Below are 21,844 nucleotides of genomic sequence, written 5' to 3'. Positions count from 1 at the left end.
CAGAGAAAAGTCTTTTTTAAAAATATTTTTATACAACATTGTCATTCTTCTTATCTAGAACAGTGATGGCAAAAAGGAATATTGGTTTAAAACAAAATAGTAAAGAAAATGTATTTATTAGATTTCTTATGGGCTTTTTAGATGTCAGGGGTGAGATGAAGGTTTTTAATTTAGTTTCCTTGATCTAAGAAGACTATTTCCTATTGTAATAATGTGATTCCTACAATTGTTTCTAGTCTTTTATGTTAAACTGCCTAAAAATCTTTCTCTCCCAGACAGACAATAACAATCAATTCTGTTGGTATGAAATGATTTCCCTTGCACTATTATATGTGTTTCTATGCTTTAAATCTTAGCGCACTACTTGTTACTAAAGGCAAGTTAGCACGAGCAAAGGCAGATGTCACTGTTAGCAGTTAAACTCTGGTGTGATCTGACATCACATCTAGTGCTCTTTACTTTTAGAGGCTTACTTATAAACTATGCTATCTGAACTGCTGACTCTTATCTGAACTGTGAGATCACAGATAATGATGCTCTACACGGATTGCTAGGCAACGTGGAGATTGGTGACATCGCCTATGAGGTCACAAAACTGCCTGGCGCCTAGCAACAGCGAAAACCGAAAAGATCACCGCTTATGTGAACAACTTCAAACTAAACGCGGTACTTACTCTGGTCTTATCAAAGTCTGAAGCTGACAGTCGAGAACAGCGAGACAGACTTGAAACGATTCCCTGATTTATTAATGAGACGTGTTTGATGTCAACAGCATTACTGAGCATACCTATATTACACTTGTCTCCTGTGTGCCACTCTAAACAAACTGTGACTAAGATACCTGTGGATTGGTCATTACAAAGACCTGAACTAGAACGATTCATTTCAAATCAATCCACTGACGAGTAGGAATAATACAGCACGTCCAGGCCTTCAAAATGTGTGCAAATGCAGTTTGAGCCACATTTTATAACCCACAGCTTTTGGAGTAAACTGCTGTTTCACAGGATCAATATTGGCAGTTGACGTGCAACAATATGCTGCCAGTCACTTACAGTTCTTACACTAGAAGTTCTTTCGGGATCTTCTGATGCTGTTTAAAAAAAAGGTCTGGGAGGGTGTAGGACCACTTTTCTCAGACCTTGTATAAATCACAGAGAAAAGCTGTCATCCCCTATAGGGCCTTGTTAGTTGCTACAGAACTGTAATGACTAATGCCTCACAGGCAAACCAATTATCAGGTACTTAACAGTCTGAACCTGTGATACATCTGTCAGAGGCTGAGTAGGGATGGGAGGCACATGCAAGTGCTTCAGCTACTTTTTCTCATTTCCCCCGCATTTTTCATTCTTGCTCTTCTTATTTTTGTACATCTCCTTCTTTCCTTTTTCTTTCACTTGTCCTGTATTTTTTGAGCCCTTGTTTCTCTCCCCCTCTTTTTTCTGTTCTCTCAGGGAGCCAGCTGGGAAACTGGCCTTGGGAAACAAGCTAGAAGCATACAACCATATGCTGAATATTTTCATGTAAGGTGTGTGTGTGTGTGTGTTGGGGTGGGGTGGGTGGGTTCTGTCTTCTTGTTCAAATGTTCTGTAATAGTTAAGTAGGACATTTATCTGGCAGTGGTTTGTCTTCCCCTGTTGTGCTTGTGTGTGTGTGTGTTCCTGAGTTCCTCCTCTATCCCACAGCTAAATGCCTTCAACATAGAGAATTTCACTTGTTTTTAAACACACACACACACACACACACACACACACACACACACACACACACACACACACACACACACACACACACACACACACACACACACTACAAACTGTACAGGCAGACTGCTGAGAGGGAGCTGTAAGAGACACTGACACAGCTTGCTCATTAGGCAGTTTCTTACTGGATTGAGGCCAAATATCTGCAGGTCATAAACTCACTGATGTAACAGGCAATGCAACTCACATATCTAGGGAAGTGTTGAAAGGCAACATATCTCATTTTAGGGTTAGCACTACTTATCATACTCATCTTGTCCATGAATATGAATAAATATAGCGTTTAAGTTAAGGTGTAAGCTGCCACAGACGGTGTTGTCATGAGACCCATAATTTTCCTTTCTCTGCAGGTGGCTTGTAATTACACCATAGATCACACTCTTGTCAGCCCCAATATCTGCTGTCGAAACAACATATATAGTTATTACATTTTATAGATATAGTTTGCATTAACTCTTTTCAGCATTTAAAGTGAGCAGGTACCATCATGGTTGTTAGCACAAATATCATAGTTGACTTGTACACTTAGCTATTCACCAAACTCCACTTTAGACCATTCAGACAAACGAATGAACGAATGAACAAACAACTGGACCAATGACACAAAACCCCCAACAAACCAATCAACCAATGAATGAACAAACAAACAAACCAGCCAACCAACTGTTAATACAAATGGTACATAAAAAACAAAACAAAAAGCAAACAAATAAACAAAACAGCTGAATCGTTTAAGCATTTATTTTTCTCTTGACTTAGTCTTTTGTTAAATAAAAAAAAAAGGTTAAAAGTTTGGATCTTGGACTTGAACAAGTCCAAATGAATTAAACATCAGAATGCTCAGTGAGACTAAAACTAAAGATAAAGACGCAGTACAGGCTAACGGCAAAGAATAACTTTTAAATATGGCAGAAATGAGATAGAGCTATAAGGAAAATACACATCTGAGTCACAGATTCTTGCAATTTACTTAATTTTTCAATGAGCGTTTTAAGTGATACACATGATGTTTGCTTTTGTGTGCTATTAAGATTAAAGTAAAACTGGTCTAATATGAATAAAAGTTCAATTAGAAAACTAGCTATTTCCAAGGATTAACATACATTTTCTTGCCACTGTTCAATTGCTATTGAAAACTCTCTTACAATACATTATGTGGTGCCTTTCTTACTCTATCCTACTGGTCTACATGTACATGCCCCTCCACCACCCAGGGTAAGAGTAAAGGGCCAACGTCTATCTCTCATTAACCTACTGACTGGATAAATCAAAGTGCAGGGCAGAGAGGAGAACCCCAGCCTTGGCCATTCAGATAAGAAGAACACAACCTACACCAGCTCATACCCTACAGCTCAGTGATATATGGATCTGCAGAGGCTAATAGCAAAGTATTGACAGGGAAATGGTGTGCTTATCCTGCTCTCGCATGCTGGCGAGAGGTCCCCAAAGCAGATGGGATACACTTTAGGGAGAGGGAAAGAGGAGGGGGGGGGGGGTGAAAGGATGAGATAGAACTGTACTGGGACAAATTAGAGTCTTTATTGCTTTACTTCAGCTAATTTGCCTCTGAGTTTGAGTCTACAAAATAGTTTAGCAATTTCCTTTCCACGTAAAAAACTGTAATTAGTGGCTGGACATAACAATAAATGTATTTATTTGAATGTAAATGTTCTGACTTCTCTGACAACCAACTCCAGATATCTACATCGTATTAGCCATTAAAGAAGATAGTGAAATATTTTATTGTGCTGGACATTTATAAATATTTCAGTTCTCAAACACTGCAAAACATAAGAAAAAGCACACAGCACAGAGTTTGCAGGAAATTCTAATGTTTCCAATAAATAATGTGAGATGAGAAGCATGTGGTGGATGCCTAGTAGCTTAACCGCTCTCCTGATTTACTTATTTTGCATGTCAATCCATATTTTTCATGTCTATAAAATACAAAACACAATGGCTACAGGCAGCAATATAGTTCTCCAACAAGAACCAGTAGATAAAGATACTGGCCGTCCTCCCACTAGTGGAGTTTGTAATGATGGAGTCAGTAGGTTATCACTGTGGCCGCTGCACCTTGTTCTAAGTGACAGCTTTATCTAGCACAACCTATTCTTCCTCTGATGTGGCTGAAGAGGCAGGAGATGCGCACTAATGGCAACACTTCATCAACCTCTGAGAGGATGTAGAGTGAAACTGCAGCCTCTGATGTTAGATAAAGACACTGACACAGCTTGATTACCAGACCAGCTGTAATTTGGTTAAAGCCTGCAGTGCACTACACCTGCAGTAGTTTAGAGCTTGTAAGTGTCAGTGGATTCTTGAAAATTGAATTGACAGCGCTAAGCCTGTCATGCCATACACAAACAGGATGTAGTGCATGCGCTGGGAGTGCTGCTGTAATTGAAACAAGGACACAGTGTGTCCTCGATGATACAGCAACATTACAGAGGAGGTAAGTGAATGATTTTGGGTCGGTGTCGGCATCTGAAGACGTCACAGCACCTCTCTATGGCCACCAGGGGACACAGTGGATAACCGTAAATAAATGAATGAACAGGGAGGCTGAAGGAGATGTCACAGTTATTTCGTGGATGAAAAGAAAATACACAAAACAATAGAGATTCTTATTGTGCTCATGTTTTTGAGGGGAAACAATTGGCTACTGTTGCTTCCACTGCGATCGAATACTGTTAAGAATCCGAGTCAGCATTTTCCAGGTGCTTATATTTATGAGTGGATTTAAAAAAAAAAAAAAAAAAAGACTGAAAAAAACTTATGCTGTTATCAACTCTGGAATATTATGAGCATGAATTTGCATCAATGAACAATGAGGGCGAAAACAATGCACTATCAAACGTTGCCAAATGCCTCTGTTCCTCTAAAGGAGACCACTTATGACCAACCTTACATCTGGATGCCAAGCACTGTGTGGGGGCCTGTCTATGACTATTATTACCCACTTGACGCCTTTATAGTTCCATGGCAGACATCCTCTTCAGCAGATCTAGAGACAGAGATGCAGAATGCCAAAGCGGCTCCACAGTGCCGGTGTGGGACAGTGGAGTTTTGTGTTGAAATAATTAGCCTGCTTAGCTGCCATCTGGGCTCTGGTTGCTTGTGTGTGGTGTGAGCCAGGTGCTTCATGGGTAATACCACAGAGAGACATACAGCAGATGCTCATGGGTAGTGCTGCCCACCTTGGCACAGACTTGGAATCGGCTATTCACAATACAAGTCTCGAGGAAGACTACAACAGACAGGACTAGTTTCTTGAAGCCCATTTTAGGGTTTTTTTCCCTAAACCAACTGCAGTAATTACTAAAGACGAGGTTAACGATGTCTGGTGGAAACAAAGTAAACTTCTTTTAAGTACATACAGTTCTGTAATGGGTTCCTCAGCAACTTTGCAAGTGAACCCAGTAAAAATCAGCAAAAGTGCATTCTGCTCAGATCTGAATCTGCGATAACCCCCATTTCATCCGACATAAAAACCAAACCAAACAATCAACACCCTTATCTATGAAACACAGGTGCCTTTTGATTACTGCTCTTTCCCAACACAGCTCAAAAATTTAAGGAGGTTTAAACATTTTTTGAGCAGTTCACTAGGCCAGTAACTTGATAAGAGCCCTGGATTTACTCAATGAGGAAGAAAGTTCCTGAGCAAGCAGCAGGCATGTGGTTGTTGTTCCCAGAGGGCTGGGAAACTGTATCTGCCCTGAAGGAGCATCCTCTTTGGTAAGCACTTCTTATCCAGGCCATCACTGCAGGCCGATAGCGGGTAATATCCAGTAACTGCAGCTTTATGGGCGATCCAATACTTGGATCAATCGCTAGGACAGGAGGAATGCCATTAACCCCTAAGATGTCTCTCCTTTTCTCTCTTGTTTTTGTTTCCTTCAAGTGGGTCTTTTATTTTTTTAAATTCTGACAGAGAAGTCAAGAATAATATTAATTCTTGAGAAAGAAAAAAGGAATGCTCCACATATCTCACTTTAGGATTTTTTTTAAAATTTCCCACAAAGCTCTCGCTGTCAGTAAAAAGTATAAGCCTGAATATCTCTTGTATTTCACCTTAAATTGGTTATCACTTAATGGTTAACTTCAGAGTGTCATAAAATAACACGAATCATTGTGAGATGAATAAGCTGTGTGCACATTAGTGTGAATATACTGTGGTGTTTCCATATGTAGGTTTGTCTGATTTCTATTTGGACTGTGGTGTGAGTAGAAAAAAAAAGGCTTAGGTTTATATTTCTATATCTACAGTATGGTTAAGCGTGTGTGTGTGTGTTTGCAGGGTTGTAGTTGAGAGTGTGTAAGAGTGTGCACATGTAGTGAAAGCTAGAAAGACAGAAAAGAGAGACTTTGTTTGAAACTCCCAATACTTTGGGGAGTATTGCCCCATATACTGTCCCGTGTGACAGAGCAAAAGAAAGCTCGAGTGAACCAAATATACGTAGCTCTCGCTGAGCATTTCTGTTGCTCTCACTGAATATAAATGGATAAATAGCTGCTGAAATGAGTTAAACATCATGAGAAATTACACTCATTGATACAAAGTGGGCATGCTCTACAAACATAATCACAAATGCATCATTGCAAATACAATTGATTATTTAAAAGGTAAAAATTACATGTACTACATTTTGTTTTAGTCACCAGGATGTCATATTTATTCGGGCGCATAGTTTTGTGATAGAGGTAGAGCAGTTCACTTCATATCAACCATAAACTGCACGGTGGAAATAGACAGCTCTTAAATTAAATCACTGCAGAAGGCATTACAGACTGCCACTGTAACACTGGTGTGACAAAATCAAACAGAATCAAATGAACGGACTGAAGTAAAAGATTCTTAATTTAACTTGTAATATCCAATATGCATTATAATGTCTATTTTACTATTGTCTTACACAGGTGATGATTTACCACAAATTCTGTTTTTCTAGTCAAGCTGCTGAAAGTCTGCTGAAAGTAATGCATAATGTATTTTCTTAGTTAGCAATATAGTTATGTTGTTCTAATTTTCCCTGTAAAATAAGATGAAGAAAGCACTCACTCTCACTGATATGATATAGTGAAAGTTATTTCTTGTAGCAGTTAACAGACACATAGACATGTGTGGAAAACACAGCTACAACTGATAACTTAAACCGTTTAAGTCTAATGACAAAAGTTTCACTTACCTTGAGACCCCAGAGCGCGATCGCAGGTGTAGGAGAGGAAAGTTGAGCACATCCTCGTTTTTTTTTTTTTCCACGCAAATGTCAGAGGCCACGAGGCAGCTAGCTGCGTCTGACTACCTCACAGTAACAAGCCTGGGCGCGAGCGAGCCGTCCAGGCGGGCCGGTGGCTGGTTTGTTGGAGGGTTGGTCAACTGGCCTGGCAAGCAGAGACAAGGGGACAGGCACACGGGGAGAAGAGCTGAGCTGGAGTGGGCTCTGCTGGAAGGCTTTTTCGCCTCTCCTTCCCTGAATGAAAGCAATCCCTAAGAGTGAATGGGTAATGAGAGACTGGCTCCTGAGATTTTAGCTTTCTTAATCATGTTCATAATTAATTCAAGAACATTGATAATTTCATTACATTCTTTTTGTCTTATCAATAAATGATGTGCCTGCACTTTTGGTCTTGTGTATACGGGGAGAGAGGGAGGAAGAGAGGGAGAGAGAGGGGGACAAGAGAAGTAATACTGCACTAAAAGCACAGGAGATGGAAAATGATACAAACAGGGAAGTGGTAATTATAATCTTTGACCAAGCCACTGGAAGCACAATATGAAGTCAAGTGGCTACAAATAATTAATAAGGCCTCCTGGTGTGTGTGTATGTGTGTGTATGTGCACATGTGAGAGAGAGTATGTGAATGTGTGTGTGTGTGTGCTAAGAGTGAGGCGCAGGGGGAGGGTAAGTGCTGACAAATGTCTTTTCTGAACATTATTTCACCAGCCCTCTCAGTGGCTGTTTTTACAAAAGAAAATAACGTGACATCACCAATAAACAGCGCGTTCTCACCAACTGCTGCTGTGAGGAAGTCAGTAATACACTCACCTTTAAACAGGGGTAGAGGGTGGAGGATGCCTTGTCTTATAATGCCCTTCAGATCCAATAAGAGCTCAGGTTTCAGGAACATTAGTGCAGTGAAGCAGTTTTTAAAAGACCATTCTGCTCCCTCCCTTGTCTCCTCTTCATGCGCCCTCTGTCAGGTCAAGAAAAGAAGACAAGGAGAGCCATTTTCCATCTTCTGGCATATACAGTTTCGAGTTATTTGGCAGCAGGAATAATGAGATAATATGCATTTTTAATAGTTCGTCTTCAGAATATTCAATAACCCTTCACCTCTGTGCGTGCGCTTATAGATTCTGCGCTTTATCAATCGAACTTTCTGTTCAAAACTGAGCTGGAAATAGAACGAGAAGGAGGGCAGGGGGAAGAAGAAGGGGGGGTGAGAAAGAGGATGTAATGGATATCTCTGTTTCCTAAAAATGCTGTGAGGATGATGGAGTCTAAGGAAGGCTCTGATTCACAGCCTGCTCTTTTTTGCTCCAAAACAAGACAAGTAGATGGATGGCTTTGAGCAGCCTAATCCGACAGTGAGTGACTGCTCTGTCAAAGGTCTAATCTTCTCCCAGAATAGTGGAGTAGGCTGTTTATTCTGATCAGACGTCCTTGATATATAATCATTAACCTATTGCTATTCAAACTGATGCGGTGAGATATGCGATGTAAGGGGTTACCTTCACAGGAATAACTCCTGTACTCGATTTGTGTCCTTAAATAATTGGTTAGTGAATTTGTACATGAAATCAGGGTAATTTGACCCTAACAGCAGTGTGTTCGCACCATTTCAGGGCTGTTTGATTTCAGACGTTTTCTAATGGATTTCTAGCCTGTGACACACTACAATATGGATTGGTAAAGCTATATGAGGCATTAGAGATTCAAGTACTTTATGTCCTATTTATTCCTTATGTGCCACAGGCCCCCTATCTTGAGATATGACCAGCTCAACACGAGAAACCTTTAATAAAATAAAAAAGTAAAAAAGGGGAAAATAGAGATTTACAGCTGGCCATTCTGACAGTAGACTTGATATAAGGTGTTCATAACAAGTTTTGCATTTTATTCCTGGTCCCCTCACACACATTTAAATCATATTTTATGTGATCTATGTATGCAGCACTCATCCTCTCTCTGTCACCCAATCTCTCCAATGTGTCCCTCTTAAACAGATTGCTACAATACTTGTAATGATGGTCTTTCCCAGCTGTGCTGCAGGAGAGGGGAAGGGAGCAGCAGGCCATAGTATTACCATAATACCCGCTCCCTCCCTCCACTGTCCCATGGGCCCATGTGGGGCTCTGCATGGGGATGCAGGGCAACTCTGCTGTGGAGGGGACTCAACTGGCTGCCGGTCCTGCAGGCTGTGTGTGTGTGAGTGTATGCTTGAATGTGTGTGACTGTGACAGGGCTGAACCTGCCTGTGGGCGATGTAATAAAAGCGCCACACACTGCTGGTAGTGATGGTGGCACTGCTGCTGTAGCTGCAGAGAAGGGGATAAATATAAACCAGGCCCGCATCAAGGAGACGGCCCTCCAGTCACAGCCTGACTTACATCCTAATAATTAGGCCCCTTTCCAATAAAACAGGGATTTGTAGCCATGCATCTCTTTTTCTTGTGTTTGCTCCTGCAGTGGAAAGGATGCATGGTCTTGTGCAGTCTCTGGGTGAAGCAGAGGCTGTGAGAGGAATTGATTTCAACAGTATTATAAACAGTTCAGCAACATTTGCCCAGTTTAATCTAGACAATCAGAAGACTCTGCATCAGATTCTTCTTGTGCAATTGACATATTCATTTTCTACGAATATTACACAATTTCTATATTAAATTATGACATTACTTAGGGGTACTTTCGAGTACTTTACGGTTGTTGAAAGCATAAACCATCTGTCGTTTTCTTGAATTTGCACACATACACACACTCCCCGTCTCTGATAGAGCCTGATCGATAGATGAGGCATGCAGGTTGCTGTTGTGTGTTATCTTAAGCCTCCTAATGTGCCCTGGCTAATCTTTACTCCAACAAATCCTGACCTGAAACCTACTGCTTTCCTTGTGCTTTGTTCTGTGGACACACTTTCAAATTCAAGTCCTAGACATTCATTATGTGCACTTATTTCGTATTATTGAGCTAAATAAACTAGAGTGTGCTGAATAATATCCTGGAAGATATCCTGAAATCCCATGATCACAATTATGTGTTGAAAAAAGACACTTAATATTTTTCCAATAAAATAGCAATACACAGAGGGAAGGTTTTTCAGGTTTGAGGATTTCCAAAAGTCAAATTGAAAAGAGAGAAAGAAAAGCAGAACACTACATGCCGAGGGAGAGAGGGAGGGTGGGGAGGCAGTCTAGGCAGGGGGTATCAGGCTAATTAAAGCAAGCATTTGTCAGAGATTAAGCCTTAAACAGAAAAGGTCATCTGAGCACCAGAGCACACTGTTTCGCTGCTGTGCTCTTAGGGCAGTCTAAACCTTTCCCAGCTAAATGGTAAAGATGCTATTTGCCAGAGATGGGGGAAGGGATCGAGATCCCGACCAGTGACAAGAATGACACTTGGGTCATTGGTTCTTCACTGTCCATTACACATGCTGGTCAAATATGGCAATCGGTGTCATTTAGGGATGAAAAATAAGTGCTGGGACAAGATCAATAGATGCAGCCGTCTGTGCCGGCTGTGATTAATTGACTGTCACCAATTAATGGCCGGCCTGTTGCAAAGCAAAGCAATCGCAGTGGGACAATGGGTATTTCTTTCATTTTGGCCTGATATTGGTTATTTTAGGACAAGTTGCCCTGAAGTAAATTCATTAACCACTTCTTTTACAGTTTTGCAGGTTTGCTGTGGCACACTGGAAAGTGCCTCTGACAGCATCTTGTGTGTAAGGCGTACTTTGAAGTTGTTTTCAATGCAGGGATTAATATAGAATTATATGAAAGCTTGCACATAACATCCACATTGTTTTTTTTTTTCAGTCCAATCGGATACAGTTACTAAAAATATTTGAATATGTTCCTGCTGCCTCTCCTTCAGAAGTCTGTATACATTAAAATATTCTCATTGTTTAGGGATAATGAAGAGTAACATTGAATAATGGCATTTAAATTGATTCTACACTGATGTTGCTCTCTAACTGATTTAACTTAAACATATTCATTACGTACATTTACTCCAAATGTTCTCTGGTGGTATGAAAAATGAGTGAGAACACATGGAAGCCTGTGATCCACCTAATAGACCACTAAACAATCAAACAAGTACTGGTGATGTTTTCAAACTGGGATCAGTGTACAAGGTTATTTTGAAGTCAGTCAATTCTAATCATATTAGATCTTGAGAAGATGTCCTGGCTTAAGATGCAATGTGCACAGGACATGTTGGTTTAGATATGAGTAATGGCTTTGTGGGGCTAAGCTGTGGGGCAGATGTAATTTGAAATACTTGTAGTGAATATTATGCTAATATTTGGTCACTCTGTATTGTTATTTATAAATTAGATCATTTAGGCATCACAAAATATTGCAATGCAATCGTTTTCTAACTGAATGAATGAGATATTTGTGGCATCTATTTAAGAGATTTTCAATTTGCAGTTAGTTTCTGTCATGCATCCCCCTTGATCTTTGTACGCTGCTGTGAATTATCATTTTACAAAAACTATAAAGATGGAAATTCGAAGCTAAATATCTTGTTTTTACTGGGAGTGTATTGACCTATAGTGACCAATTTTCTTAATAATTTCTACCCAGTTAATCATTCTTTACTTAAAGTTTTGCCAGAAGTTCAATGTGTAGTGAGTTTACTAGAGAACAGCTATATTTGTTTACAGTGTAACCCAAATAGAAAGCAGTTGTGCTGCTGTGTGTATGAAAAGTTAATATTTTATTATTACATTTTTCTTACTACACTGAACCATTGAAGCCTCTTTCAGGACTTTATTTTGGAAGTTCATTTTTAAAATAATTTACCAGTATAATCTGTGGCATGCAAATTATACATCCAAAATTTCAGCATTCCCCTGGATGAAAGGTAGCTTTATAGATTTTTATAGGGAATACAGCTGCCTTGCCCATCAAATCCAGGAGTGTATTCTGTGAAAGAAAAATGTTGTAGTTTGCATCATATGCACACATGGTCATATTTGCATTGCAAAATGCAGTGATGTGCAACTTTCCCAAATACAACATAGTAAACTTGAAAATAGGAAATCACGTTTTAAACTATATGGAAAAAAAATGATGATATGTTAAATTGGGTTTGCTTTCCCAACTAATTATTGATGATAACCCCAATGTATTAATTCAGACAGAAGACCTATAATATGTGAAAAAAAGTTAAGTACTGTTGTTGTAATCATCAATGGATCCTCAACACATACAAGCTTTCTTAAATGAGCTCTCTATTTGGAGCACCAATAATCAATGCATTTCTGTTAGGCCTAAAGTCATTAGGACTCATTGCTTGGGGTCTCCACAGTGAGTTCTTACAAACATTTGTAAAACATGTTTTGTAATATGTAAAAAAAAAATACATTGCATTTTTTAAATCTCTCTTCTTTAGTTTGACATCATGGTTTCCATGATGTCAAACTAAAGAAGGAATTAATAAAGTACAACCTTAAAAGAATCCTTTAAACAAACTGTTATGTGAAGTAAAGATACTGTATCAAGGCACCAGCAGATTGCTCTCAACTTAGCAATAGGCCTCCTGGCTCTAATGGGGAACATATTGTAGATAGTGTAGATAATGTATTTAATAAGACCTGAAACTAGTGATTGAAAGTGTTTACTGGGGTCACAGACATGAGAACCCAAACTGTCATTTTCCCACAGACTTTAGTACAACTGAACTTCGTTTAAAACCTGATGAGAGGTCTCCTTATTGCCACAACAAAGGTTTAAGGCTATTAAACCGTGGTTTCATCTTTCAGGCCTGGAAGGCACATCCATCTTGTATACACAGCTGTGAAAACATATTTGCCATGTTACTGATTTCTTTTTATTTCTTTTTCTTGCGGAACAGATTTTATCCTCCTAGGATCTGGTGTCCACATATGTGGACATTACATTTTGGGATGTCTAGACCAAAATACAAAATTTTGCTCTTATCCACTCACGAGGACATTATACTGTCACTGTTCTATCGAAATTTAATATGTGGATCTCATTTTTCTCAGAAACAAAAATCAAGTAAAAAACAGCAACTGGTAATTCTTTGTTTTTAAATTCATCAGGTCCCAAACAGCCCAAAAAGCAAAGAGAAATTAAATATGCATGCCATGAAAGAGTTTGGGTCTTAGGAGGTTAATATCAGACAAATATAAGCTGTGTAAAAAAATAAAAAATCATAGTTTTTAAACTATGACTTTATTTATTAAGGAAAAAAAATATCCAAACTTACCTAGCTCTGTGTGAAAAAGTATTTACCCCCGGAAACCTAATGACTGATTGTGCCACCCTTGGCGCCTAGAACTGCAATCAAGCCTCTGCAATAACTGTCAATGAAGCTTTCACATCACTGTGGAGGAATTTTGGCCAACTCTTCTTTGCAGAGTTATTTTAATTCAAACACACTGGAGGGTTTTCAAGCAGCAAGGACCAGTCAAAGCATCTCAATCTGATTTGGGTCCAGACTTCTTATTAGCTCACTCCAAACCTTCTTTTAAAGCTATTCAGAGGTCAACCCGCTCGTTGCATTTTAGATCACTGTCCAAGTGAACTTGAACTTCAGGGCGTGAACTGATGGATGGACATTCTCTTTGTAGGTTTTTTGTTAGAGAGCCGAATTCATGGTTCCATCAATGGAACTGGAAGCAGTCCCAGACCATGACACTACCACCACCATGTTAGGCAGAGTGTTGATGTGATGTTCTCTTTATGAAATGCTGTGTTAGTTTTATGCCACATTTAATGGCATAAAACCTTCTAAACTTCCAACTGTTGTCCTGTCAGTTCAAATATTATCCCAGATGTCTTGGGGATCATCAAGATGTTTTTGGATACTGTGAGATGAGCCTTTGTGTGAGCCTTTTTGGTCAACTTTATCAGACAGGTTCCATTTAAGTGGTGTATTTAACAGGTCTGGCAGCATTCAGGCCTGGCAGTGGCTAGTGAAACTGAACATGAGCATGTTTAAAAAAAATGGTTAATCACAGTTAATTTATGATAGCAGGCAGTTAATTTTTCACATAGTGCCAAGTAGGTTTGGATAGTTTTTCCCCTTAATAACTCATCAATTAAAACTGAATTTTGTAGTAACTTAGTTTATGTTTGTCTGATATTAAAACGTCTCTGAAATCTAAAACATGTAAGCATGACAAATATGCAAAATAAAGTCAGGAGAAGGAAAATACTTTTTTAAAAATGTATAAAGTATGTATATACAATACTGAATGAACCACAGACAGGTGTAATGTCTGGTTTTATCGCCTTCATCAATATTGGACGTACATTTATCAAATAGAGTCCACATTACTCCTAACGCTTTTCTATTTCCGGTTTAAAATAACAATAGTTTGCTTAAACACTGGCAAGTGATAAAGCTATTGTGCCCTGGTTTAGCCGTGACTAGAATACATTACAACAAGATACTTGTGTGTGTCTTCTTCACTGTCAAACCCAGTGAAGAAGACATAATTTTAGTATTATAAAATTACGGGTGAAGGGCAACTGTACCTGTTTCGCTAAGTACCGCCTTTTGACCCCTCTGGGTTTCTGTAGTTGTGAGGCTCGGCGCGCGACGCAGCGGTTTGGTGGGAGATTTGTACCTCTTCAGGGAAGTGAGTTACATTTTTAATGAAAAATGGCTCTGAACTACCAGGCATCTACCCTCTCTCTCACTTTGCCAATTTCCTGCCAGATATGCCTCGGAAAGGTAAGCGTCGTTCGATTTTTTAACCTCCTCGTTAGCGCCTATGGTTTGGTAAACAAACTAGGCAAACTGTTTCCTACATGAGTTAAACGGAGGTGACCGTTGTTTGTTGTGTTTGGTTGTGCTAGTGGGTTAATTTGCTCGTGTTTTTCTCGGTGCAGGTTAGGCAGCCGGTTATTTGTTCCAACCACCACGTGTTCTGTTCATCCTGCATGGAAATGTGGTTAAAGAAAGCTAACCAGTGTCCCACCTGCAGAGTCCCCATCACAACAGAGAACCCCTGCAGGGAAATCATCGGTGAGTAGTTGCGGGCAAACAAAGGAAAGCAGGCTTGAAGCAGAAGAGAAGAGGTGATCTGCCTGCCTGCAGCATCTCACAGCTGAGTCTTCTTTTCATTGTGCTCCCAACAAAGCACGGCCTCAAGTTTTGCAGGCAACTTTCTATGAGCCGTGACGTTTGTTTTGTTAGTAATATCCCCAAGTTGACGATTTCAGTTAATAAAGCAAGTTGGATCATATTTAGTGAGATTGCTTGTTGCAGCTTCAGAGTAAGTCAGCATAAAAATAACTCCTTTATGAACGCAAGCATTGTTTGCAGTGTTTAAGCGTTTGACAGGGGCTGGGGGATCCATCCTTTCCAAATGCTTATTGGAAAACTGTTGATTTTCTTACTGCAGGCTTACCTGCAGTCTGTAAAACTGTATTCCCTTATCCATAAAACAAACTGGCTACAGTTTATGCAGGCAAAGGTAGCACGAGGTGATATATCTAAGACAGTTGTACTGAAAAATAAATGTTTTAGGTTTCCTTTGAACTTGTGTGAGGCATATTTGAATATATGAATTTTATGTATTTAGTTTTAATCATACAACCCTGCTGTTTTCCAGCGTTTACTCTCTATTTTTGTTGGCAGATCAGTTTGGATTTCTTTGTAACAATACCAGACAGTACTCACTGACATGCAGACATATAGCTAAGCTTAACCCCAAAAACTTGATTCAGACTTGATTGTTTCAGTCATTCACGGAGCTGTTTCTTGCAAAAACAAAGACTTTATTATTGCAGTTGTTTCACCTGTACCGTTGGAATTTTAATATCAATCATTGGCCACTTGATTAGATACACTTGTTGATGCGTTTATCTAATGCATATATCTATATCTAATCAGTTACATGAGAGCAACACAATCCATTTAGACTCAGAGATGTGGTCAAGCGAACCTGGTGAAGTTCAAATAGAGCATCAGAATGGGGGAAAATGTAATTTAAGTGACTTTAAATGTAACATGGTTGCTGGGATTTTCCCACGCAAACATCTGTAAGGTTTATAGAGAATGGTCTGAAAAAGAGAAAATATCCAGTGAGTCCCATTTTCCCTGATTAAAAATGCTATAATGATGCAAGAGATCAGATGAAAAACCAGACTGCTTAGAGTTGACAAGAAAGCAACAGTAATTCAAATAACCACTTGCTACAACTAAGGTGTGAAGAAGAGCATCTCTGAATGCACAATAAGTCCAACATTGAAACGGATGAAACACCAGGTGCCGCTCCTATCAGCTGTGAATAAGTAACTGAGGCAACAATTGATATGGGCTCACCACGGCGGGACAGCAGAAGACTGGGAAATTGTTGGCTGAGTCTCGAGTCTTCTGCTTTGATATTTAGATGGTAGGTCAGAATTTGGTGAAAACAATATGAATGGATCCATCCTGCCTTGTATAAACTGTTTTCTGGCTGCCGTTGGTGTAAATGCACATAGGATATTTTCTTGACACACTTTGACTCTCCTAGTATCAGCTGAGAATTGTTTAAGCATCACAGCCTTACCTGAGTGTTTTTGCTGATAAGTGCACCACTTTGAGTACTCACAGAGTACTCATCTTCTGGTCGCTGCTTTCAGTAGGATAACACACCATGTCATAAAGCTCAGACTGATTTCTCAAAGATTACAATGAGTTCACTGTACTTAAATGGCCTTCACAGTCACCAGATCTTAATCCGCCTTTCGGAAGTGGTGGAATGGGAGATTAACATTATGGATGTTCAGTCAACAAACCTGCAGCAACTGTGTGATGCTATCATTTCAACATGGACCAAAATCTCAGAGGAATATTTCCAGCACCTTGTTGAAGCTATACCATAAAGACGTGAGACAGGAACGTGTGAAAAGATTAAAATAAAGAGATAAATCATTTTAGAGATTTCCTTTAACCCAATTTGGTCTTGTTTTTTTTTTTTTTTTTTTTTTTTTTTTTAAGATGTATTTACCAAATAAACAATCTTTGTGCTAAAAAGAGAACATGTAAGCAAATTATTAAAAGGAATGTTACAAATGATGGTCTTCTCTTGTGAAAATCAGTCACAATTTCCCTGTGCACTATAAATTTGCCTGCATTTTACATGGCAGCACCTCAAGCCTTGAATGTTCTTCAGTTTTACGCTTGCCTCTTTATTACTCTTATGTTGTGCTAAGGTAACAACAAAGCCACATAAAAGCCAGCTGATATTACTTGGAACATTACTTAAATGTGTTTTGTGGTCTATTGTGTTAATCATTTACTGTACTTGTGTGCTTGTGTTACAGGAGGAACAAATGAGGGTGATCACAGTGATAGTCCTTCTGTGAGAAAATGTCTCAGAAAAACGAGAGGGGAATTAATTTTACGCGAGTATGAGGTATTGGTTTGACGTGCTCTGTTATGTTTAGTATGCTTTCCTATGTTTATTATTTACAGCCGTTTAGAAAAAAAAGAGTTAATAAAAGTATAATCACAGCTGTATTAGTATCTCACTCGATATCATTATTTCCAAATGATATTTTCATTTTTTTTCTCTCTCTCTAACAGGAGGAAATTGAAGGGCTCATGAGAGAAAACGAGGAGCTGAAAACCAAAAATCAAAGCTTGGAGGAGCAACTGAAGACTGCTTTGGATCCCTGCAGCATTAATATAGTGCAACTGGATGAACAAAGGGTCGCTCCATTTGTCCTGGAGGAGTGGACAAACAAGCTGCGAGCAGCCACAGATGTCTGTGATAAAGTAAAGAAAGACATGGATAAGCTCAAAGAGGTATGAAGCCTGTAACATTTAGGACATTACAGGTTTCAGTAAATTGACCCTTAAAGCAGGAATTCACTGTTTTCTGATAGATGCAGTTAGTTCACTGTTCGGTATTTTAGTTGTCTAAAGAGTGTTTTAATGAAACAGTTGAAAGTAGACATATTAATTGCATGTAATTATTCCGATTTATTACTTTATATAAGGAAAAGCGTTCTGGTAGTATTATTTTTTTTACCTGCTTGATTCTTGTATTCCAAGTAAAGCTAAATGGATGTTGCTTCGAAGTTTATTGCGCTCGATTACTTGTTTTACCACACAATATATGGACAAAAATTCTGTACCACCTACATATTACACATGTGGGAGCTGCTCAGCCATTGAAATCCACGTCAAACAAATTTTGTGCCGATTGTATATGCAGGAAATAAGAAATTTCACAAACTGATTTCCTGCAGTGGTGGCATCCTGTTATGGTATCACGCTCAAATTCAATTTTTTACGATTTATTTTTATTTTCTTGCTCTCCCCAGAAATGTTTGTAAAGGCAGTCTGCATGGCTAGGTGCTTTATTTTGTATGTATTTTTTAAAATATACCTCTGGCAATGGGACTGAAAATACTTGAATTAGATTAGATGGAGATTAACAGGTGTGGTCCAGTACTTTTGTCCATATAATGTAACTTGCTGTTTTTTGTTTTTTTTGGAATAATAGAAATATTTTGATAATGTTTACTTTACCACCTTCAGGCAAATAAGACATTGCGGTCTCAAAATGTCGACCTTGTGCAAGAAAACATGAGACTGAAAGCAGAGGTGGCTAGCAGATCTCCTCAGAAGTAAGTATCATGTATAACCTTTGCCCTCAATATCTAAGAATCTTTTTAGGTTTATACTTGAGCATAGTCTTAAAATCACACACACAAAAAAATCACACTTTCATAAGCAGGTTAAAATAAGTCAATTTGGAATCCAGCTCAGATCAACTGGAACTGTGATGGCACCTCTGTTTGTGTAACACCAGCGCGTTAGGAGTAGCTATGGTACAAATGAGACGAGGAAACGTTTTGGAAGGCAAGACCAGATCAGAGCAGACTGAAGACGGGCAACACACATTGCGCCATTGACTAAATAGTAGGTTGAGAAACAGCCCAGCATGCAGCTTGGGTGTGAGTTGCTGCTGCAGTATAAAGGTGGCGCAGTCAGACAGAAGTGCTTGAGCACATATGCATCCTAAACTGTAATACTTTCCATAACCACCAAGAAGCTCACATCTGCCAAGCCCGGAGTTTGATTAAAGATACGATGACTTACAAATCAATGCAAGGTTTTGTAAATAACTACCTTTGTGGGTTTCTTAAGTCACAGTTAAGATAAAAATATTATTCTATGTCAATTTTGCAATTGAGGAACCTTGGTTTTTTTTCTCATTGTAATACTCAATTGCTGCCATTAGTCGATAAGGTCCACTCTTGCAGCCACTCTTGCTGCTGAGCATCTTCTAGTAATAATGTGTTCTTGGCTTACTGGGTTGTTATTATAGATTTTAAAATGATTACTTCTGTTTTAATAATGAGGATTTGCATGTTGAATACTGAGTTTTTGATTCATGTTGTAGCCAGAGCCAGGCTGACATTAGTCACTCCTATGTGACATAGATGCCCTTTTTTTTTTCTGTGAAATCGCCATTTACAATCTTTTTCTCCCCAAAAGAAAAATGTAAGGTTGTTTTTATTTATATCTCAGTTTTTGTTGAGTTTCTACATTTGATTTTTTTTTTAAAATAGACTACATTTCAAAGATTAACAAAAAAAAATATTGAAAAGTATTGAATTTTCTGTTCTAAATTAAATACTAAATGATCTGTCGCCAGGTTTGGCCGATACACAGTCGCAGCACTGGAAGCTAAAATTCAGCAGTATCAGCGCGATGTGGACCACTTGAAAAGGGCTCTTGAGCGCAGTGACCAGTACATTGATGAGCTGGAGAGTCGGATCAGGGTGTCTGAGAAGAAATCTCTTGAAGTGCAGGAAGCGTGTGGGAGTTGCAAGGCTGCTAAGGAAACTCTCACAAAGCAGCAGAAAGTCAACATGATGATGAGAAGCTTGAGTGACAATGAGAGGAAGTTGATCTGCAGCAATCCAGAGGCAGAATGTGGCACATTTTCTAGAAATCACAGTTTGATGTTGATGCCATCCGCAGATCACAAAGATTTCAGTAAAAATCTGACAGGAAAGCAGAAAAACGAGGCCTCGGAAGGCACCTCCTCTGACTTTTTGCCCAGTACTCCATCATCTGCTTTCCGCTCCCTGACTCTGAGAAGCCCAGGCATCCGTGAGAAGAAAGTTGCATTTAAACCTGGGTCTTATCTAAGGAGGCTTGATTTTGAAGAGGTTCCCAGTCCTGATAAGAGCAGTACCACACTGGAGAACCAATTCAACAGTGTTGAGAAATTCCCCAAAGGCTTGCCTCCAAATGACTTGGAGCCCTCAAAGTCTGTCTTCTGGGCAGGCTGGGACAAATCCAACTCTGACCAGTCATGTACAGGTTCAAGTAAAGGAAGCTCTATCAAGGGATCCACTAATTTTGTGGTTGATGAGTCAGATAGTTTCCACATGTCCAGTGAGGCCTGTATGGATGTGGCCTACCTGAACAAAATCTCAGAGTTGGACTCCATGATGCTGGAGGGTGAGAGTTCCTGTAGTCCAGGGCTCTCTGTTGATTCCTGTCTTTCCACAGATATGGACAACACCCTAGTTCCAGAGCCTCAAACATTCCCTAATGCCTTGTCAAGCCATGCTGGTAAACCAGTGACGCACAACAAGCATAACAATCACCAACCTTGTGACAATAAGGAGAGCATCTTGAACGACAAAGAAACTCCAAAAGGTTCAGCAGAAGAAGGTTGTGCTGCATTAGTCTCTGGTAGGAAGAGTGGCGTCTGTGGAGGGGCCTCTCACACCGAAGAGCTATCTTTTGATTTGCTGTTTGATCCTTCGGATGAGAATAAGGCCGGTCCCTCTGGCTTTCCAGCAAGCCAAGATCATGATCTTGTAAACCCCTCCTCTTCCTCCTCTGGCTACACTGCTGGTCAGCCTGTGAGCACAACAAGAGACAGACACACGCTGAACAGCAGTCAGCCAATAAAGAGAAAGTCCCACAGTCCCTTTACCATAAGCAGTCCCACCAAACATTCAAAGCTCATGTGAAAAATGTTAAAACAAACATGTGTTCCTGGTGCACTACTCTTGGTACAGTGTTATGGTGATTGTGTGATGCTAGGGTGTAACTTATTGTTATTTGTCTCTTGTAATATTACAAGAATTAAGCTAAAACGAGATAGGAATGTCATAGTTTTTGTGCAGTGTGCTTGTAGGCCTCATTAGTGATGTGCTAATGCACACTGATCACACTGGTGATCGCATTGTAGTCCTAACCCATGCTGTTTTGTTCTACTGTAGTTGGGGCTGAGACATTTTCCAAGTATACCTTCAGCCTTGTTTTCTGTATTCTGCTAATGTGGTCTTTGGACTTTCTAATGGCTTGTAATACTGAAGACAGATGAATATGACTGTCATTAAAAATTGCTGAATTAGTAGTTGTAATGTATATTAGGAAATGAAACGGGAATGCATTAAATAGTCAAAAAATTATGAAAATTAATTTTGCCTTTCTGTATGGTTTGCATTGCCTGGTCCAGTAACTCATCACTGACATTGGGGATTAATATGTTGTGTACCAGTTACATTTGTTTTTTTTCCTCACACTGTCCATATTTTTTCTATTTTTGCTGGTAATTTTGCAACACATTAAACCAGTAATAAATTTGTCGCCACTGAAAGTGGAACCAACACTGCAAAACATGCTGCCTGTAACGACGCACATTAGAGACCCCACGCACACTAAATCCATTGGCGCAGAAAGCGCCTTATTTATTATGCAAATTTGACGATATCGTGTATATTTCACATACCTCTAATCGCTGCATGAAATTTTAATTGGGGAGCCGTTGTGGTTTGAATAAATGAAGTGTTAATTCATTGGGATTAATTAATTTAGGTAAAGACTGTGTACAAGGTTACACTG

The 21,844-nt window shown here is 39.3% G+C and overlaps 1 protein-coding gene and 1 long non-coding RNA gene across 10 annotated transcripts in view; one reads left to right on the top strand and one right to left on the bottom strand.

The window, feature by feature from the left end:
* The window catches only part of LOC101465707 (uncharacterized), an 83,966-nt gene that overhangs the window by 26,551 nt on the left and 35,571 nt on the right, over window positions 1–21,844 (bottom strand). For 6 of the 9 annotated variants that reach the window (XR_013098631.1, XR_013098632.1, XR_013098628.1 and 3 more), the window contains exons 2-3: window positions 7,817–7,964; window positions 6,956–7,257 (exon numbers count right to left, since the gene is read on the bottom strand). This is a non-coding gene — a long non-coding RNA (uncharacterized LOC101465707). Of the gene's footprint in view, window positions 1–6,955; window positions 7,258–7,816; window positions 7,965–8,104; window positions 8,172–21,844 lie in introns of those variants that run through there. The other 3 variants (XR_013098630.1, XR_013098635.1, XR_013098636.1) reach the window with 3 other exon arrangements.
* On the top strand, window positions 14,512–21,421 carry obi1 (ORC ubiquitin ligase 1). Its single transcript, XM_004543367.2, has 6 exons — window positions 14,512–14,704; window positions 14,863–14,998; window positions 17,287–17,378; window positions 17,549–17,770; window positions 18,509–18,597; window positions 19,632–21,421. The coding sequence occupies exons 1-6, from the start codon at window positions 14,633–14,635 to the stop codon at window positions 20,965–20,967; spliced, it is 1,947 nt and encodes a 648-aa protein (XP_004543424.1). The 5' UTR covers window positions 14,512–14,632; the 3' UTR covers window positions 20,968–21,421.

This window comes from Maylandia zebra, linkage group LG1 (assembly GCF_041146795.1).
Source record: "Maylandia zebra isolate NMK-2024a linkage group LG1, Mzebra_GT3a, whole genome shotgun sequence".
Taxonomy (NCBI): domain Eukaryota; kingdom Metazoa; phylum Chordata; class Actinopteri; order Cichliformes; family Cichlidae; genus Maylandia; species Maylandia zebra.
This window is presented reverse-complemented; position numbering and strand designations above follow the sequence as displayed.

What these genes read in the sequence shown, in the direction of transcription:
- obi1 (XM_004543367.2), top strand. Translation starts at nt 14,633, where the DNA reads ATGGCTCTGAACTACCAGGCATCTACCCTCTCTCTCACTTTGCCAATT. An exon ending in TAATTTTACGCGAGTATGAG is followed by an intron (nt 17,379 to 17,548) that starts GTATTGGTTTGA and finishes TCTCTCTAACAG; the next exon opens with GAGGAAATTGAAGGGCTCAT. An exon ending in ACATGGATAAGCTCAAAGAG is followed by an intron (nt 17,771 to 18,508) that starts GTATGAAGCCTG and finishes TACCACCTTCAG; the next exon opens with GCAAATAAGACATTGCGGTC.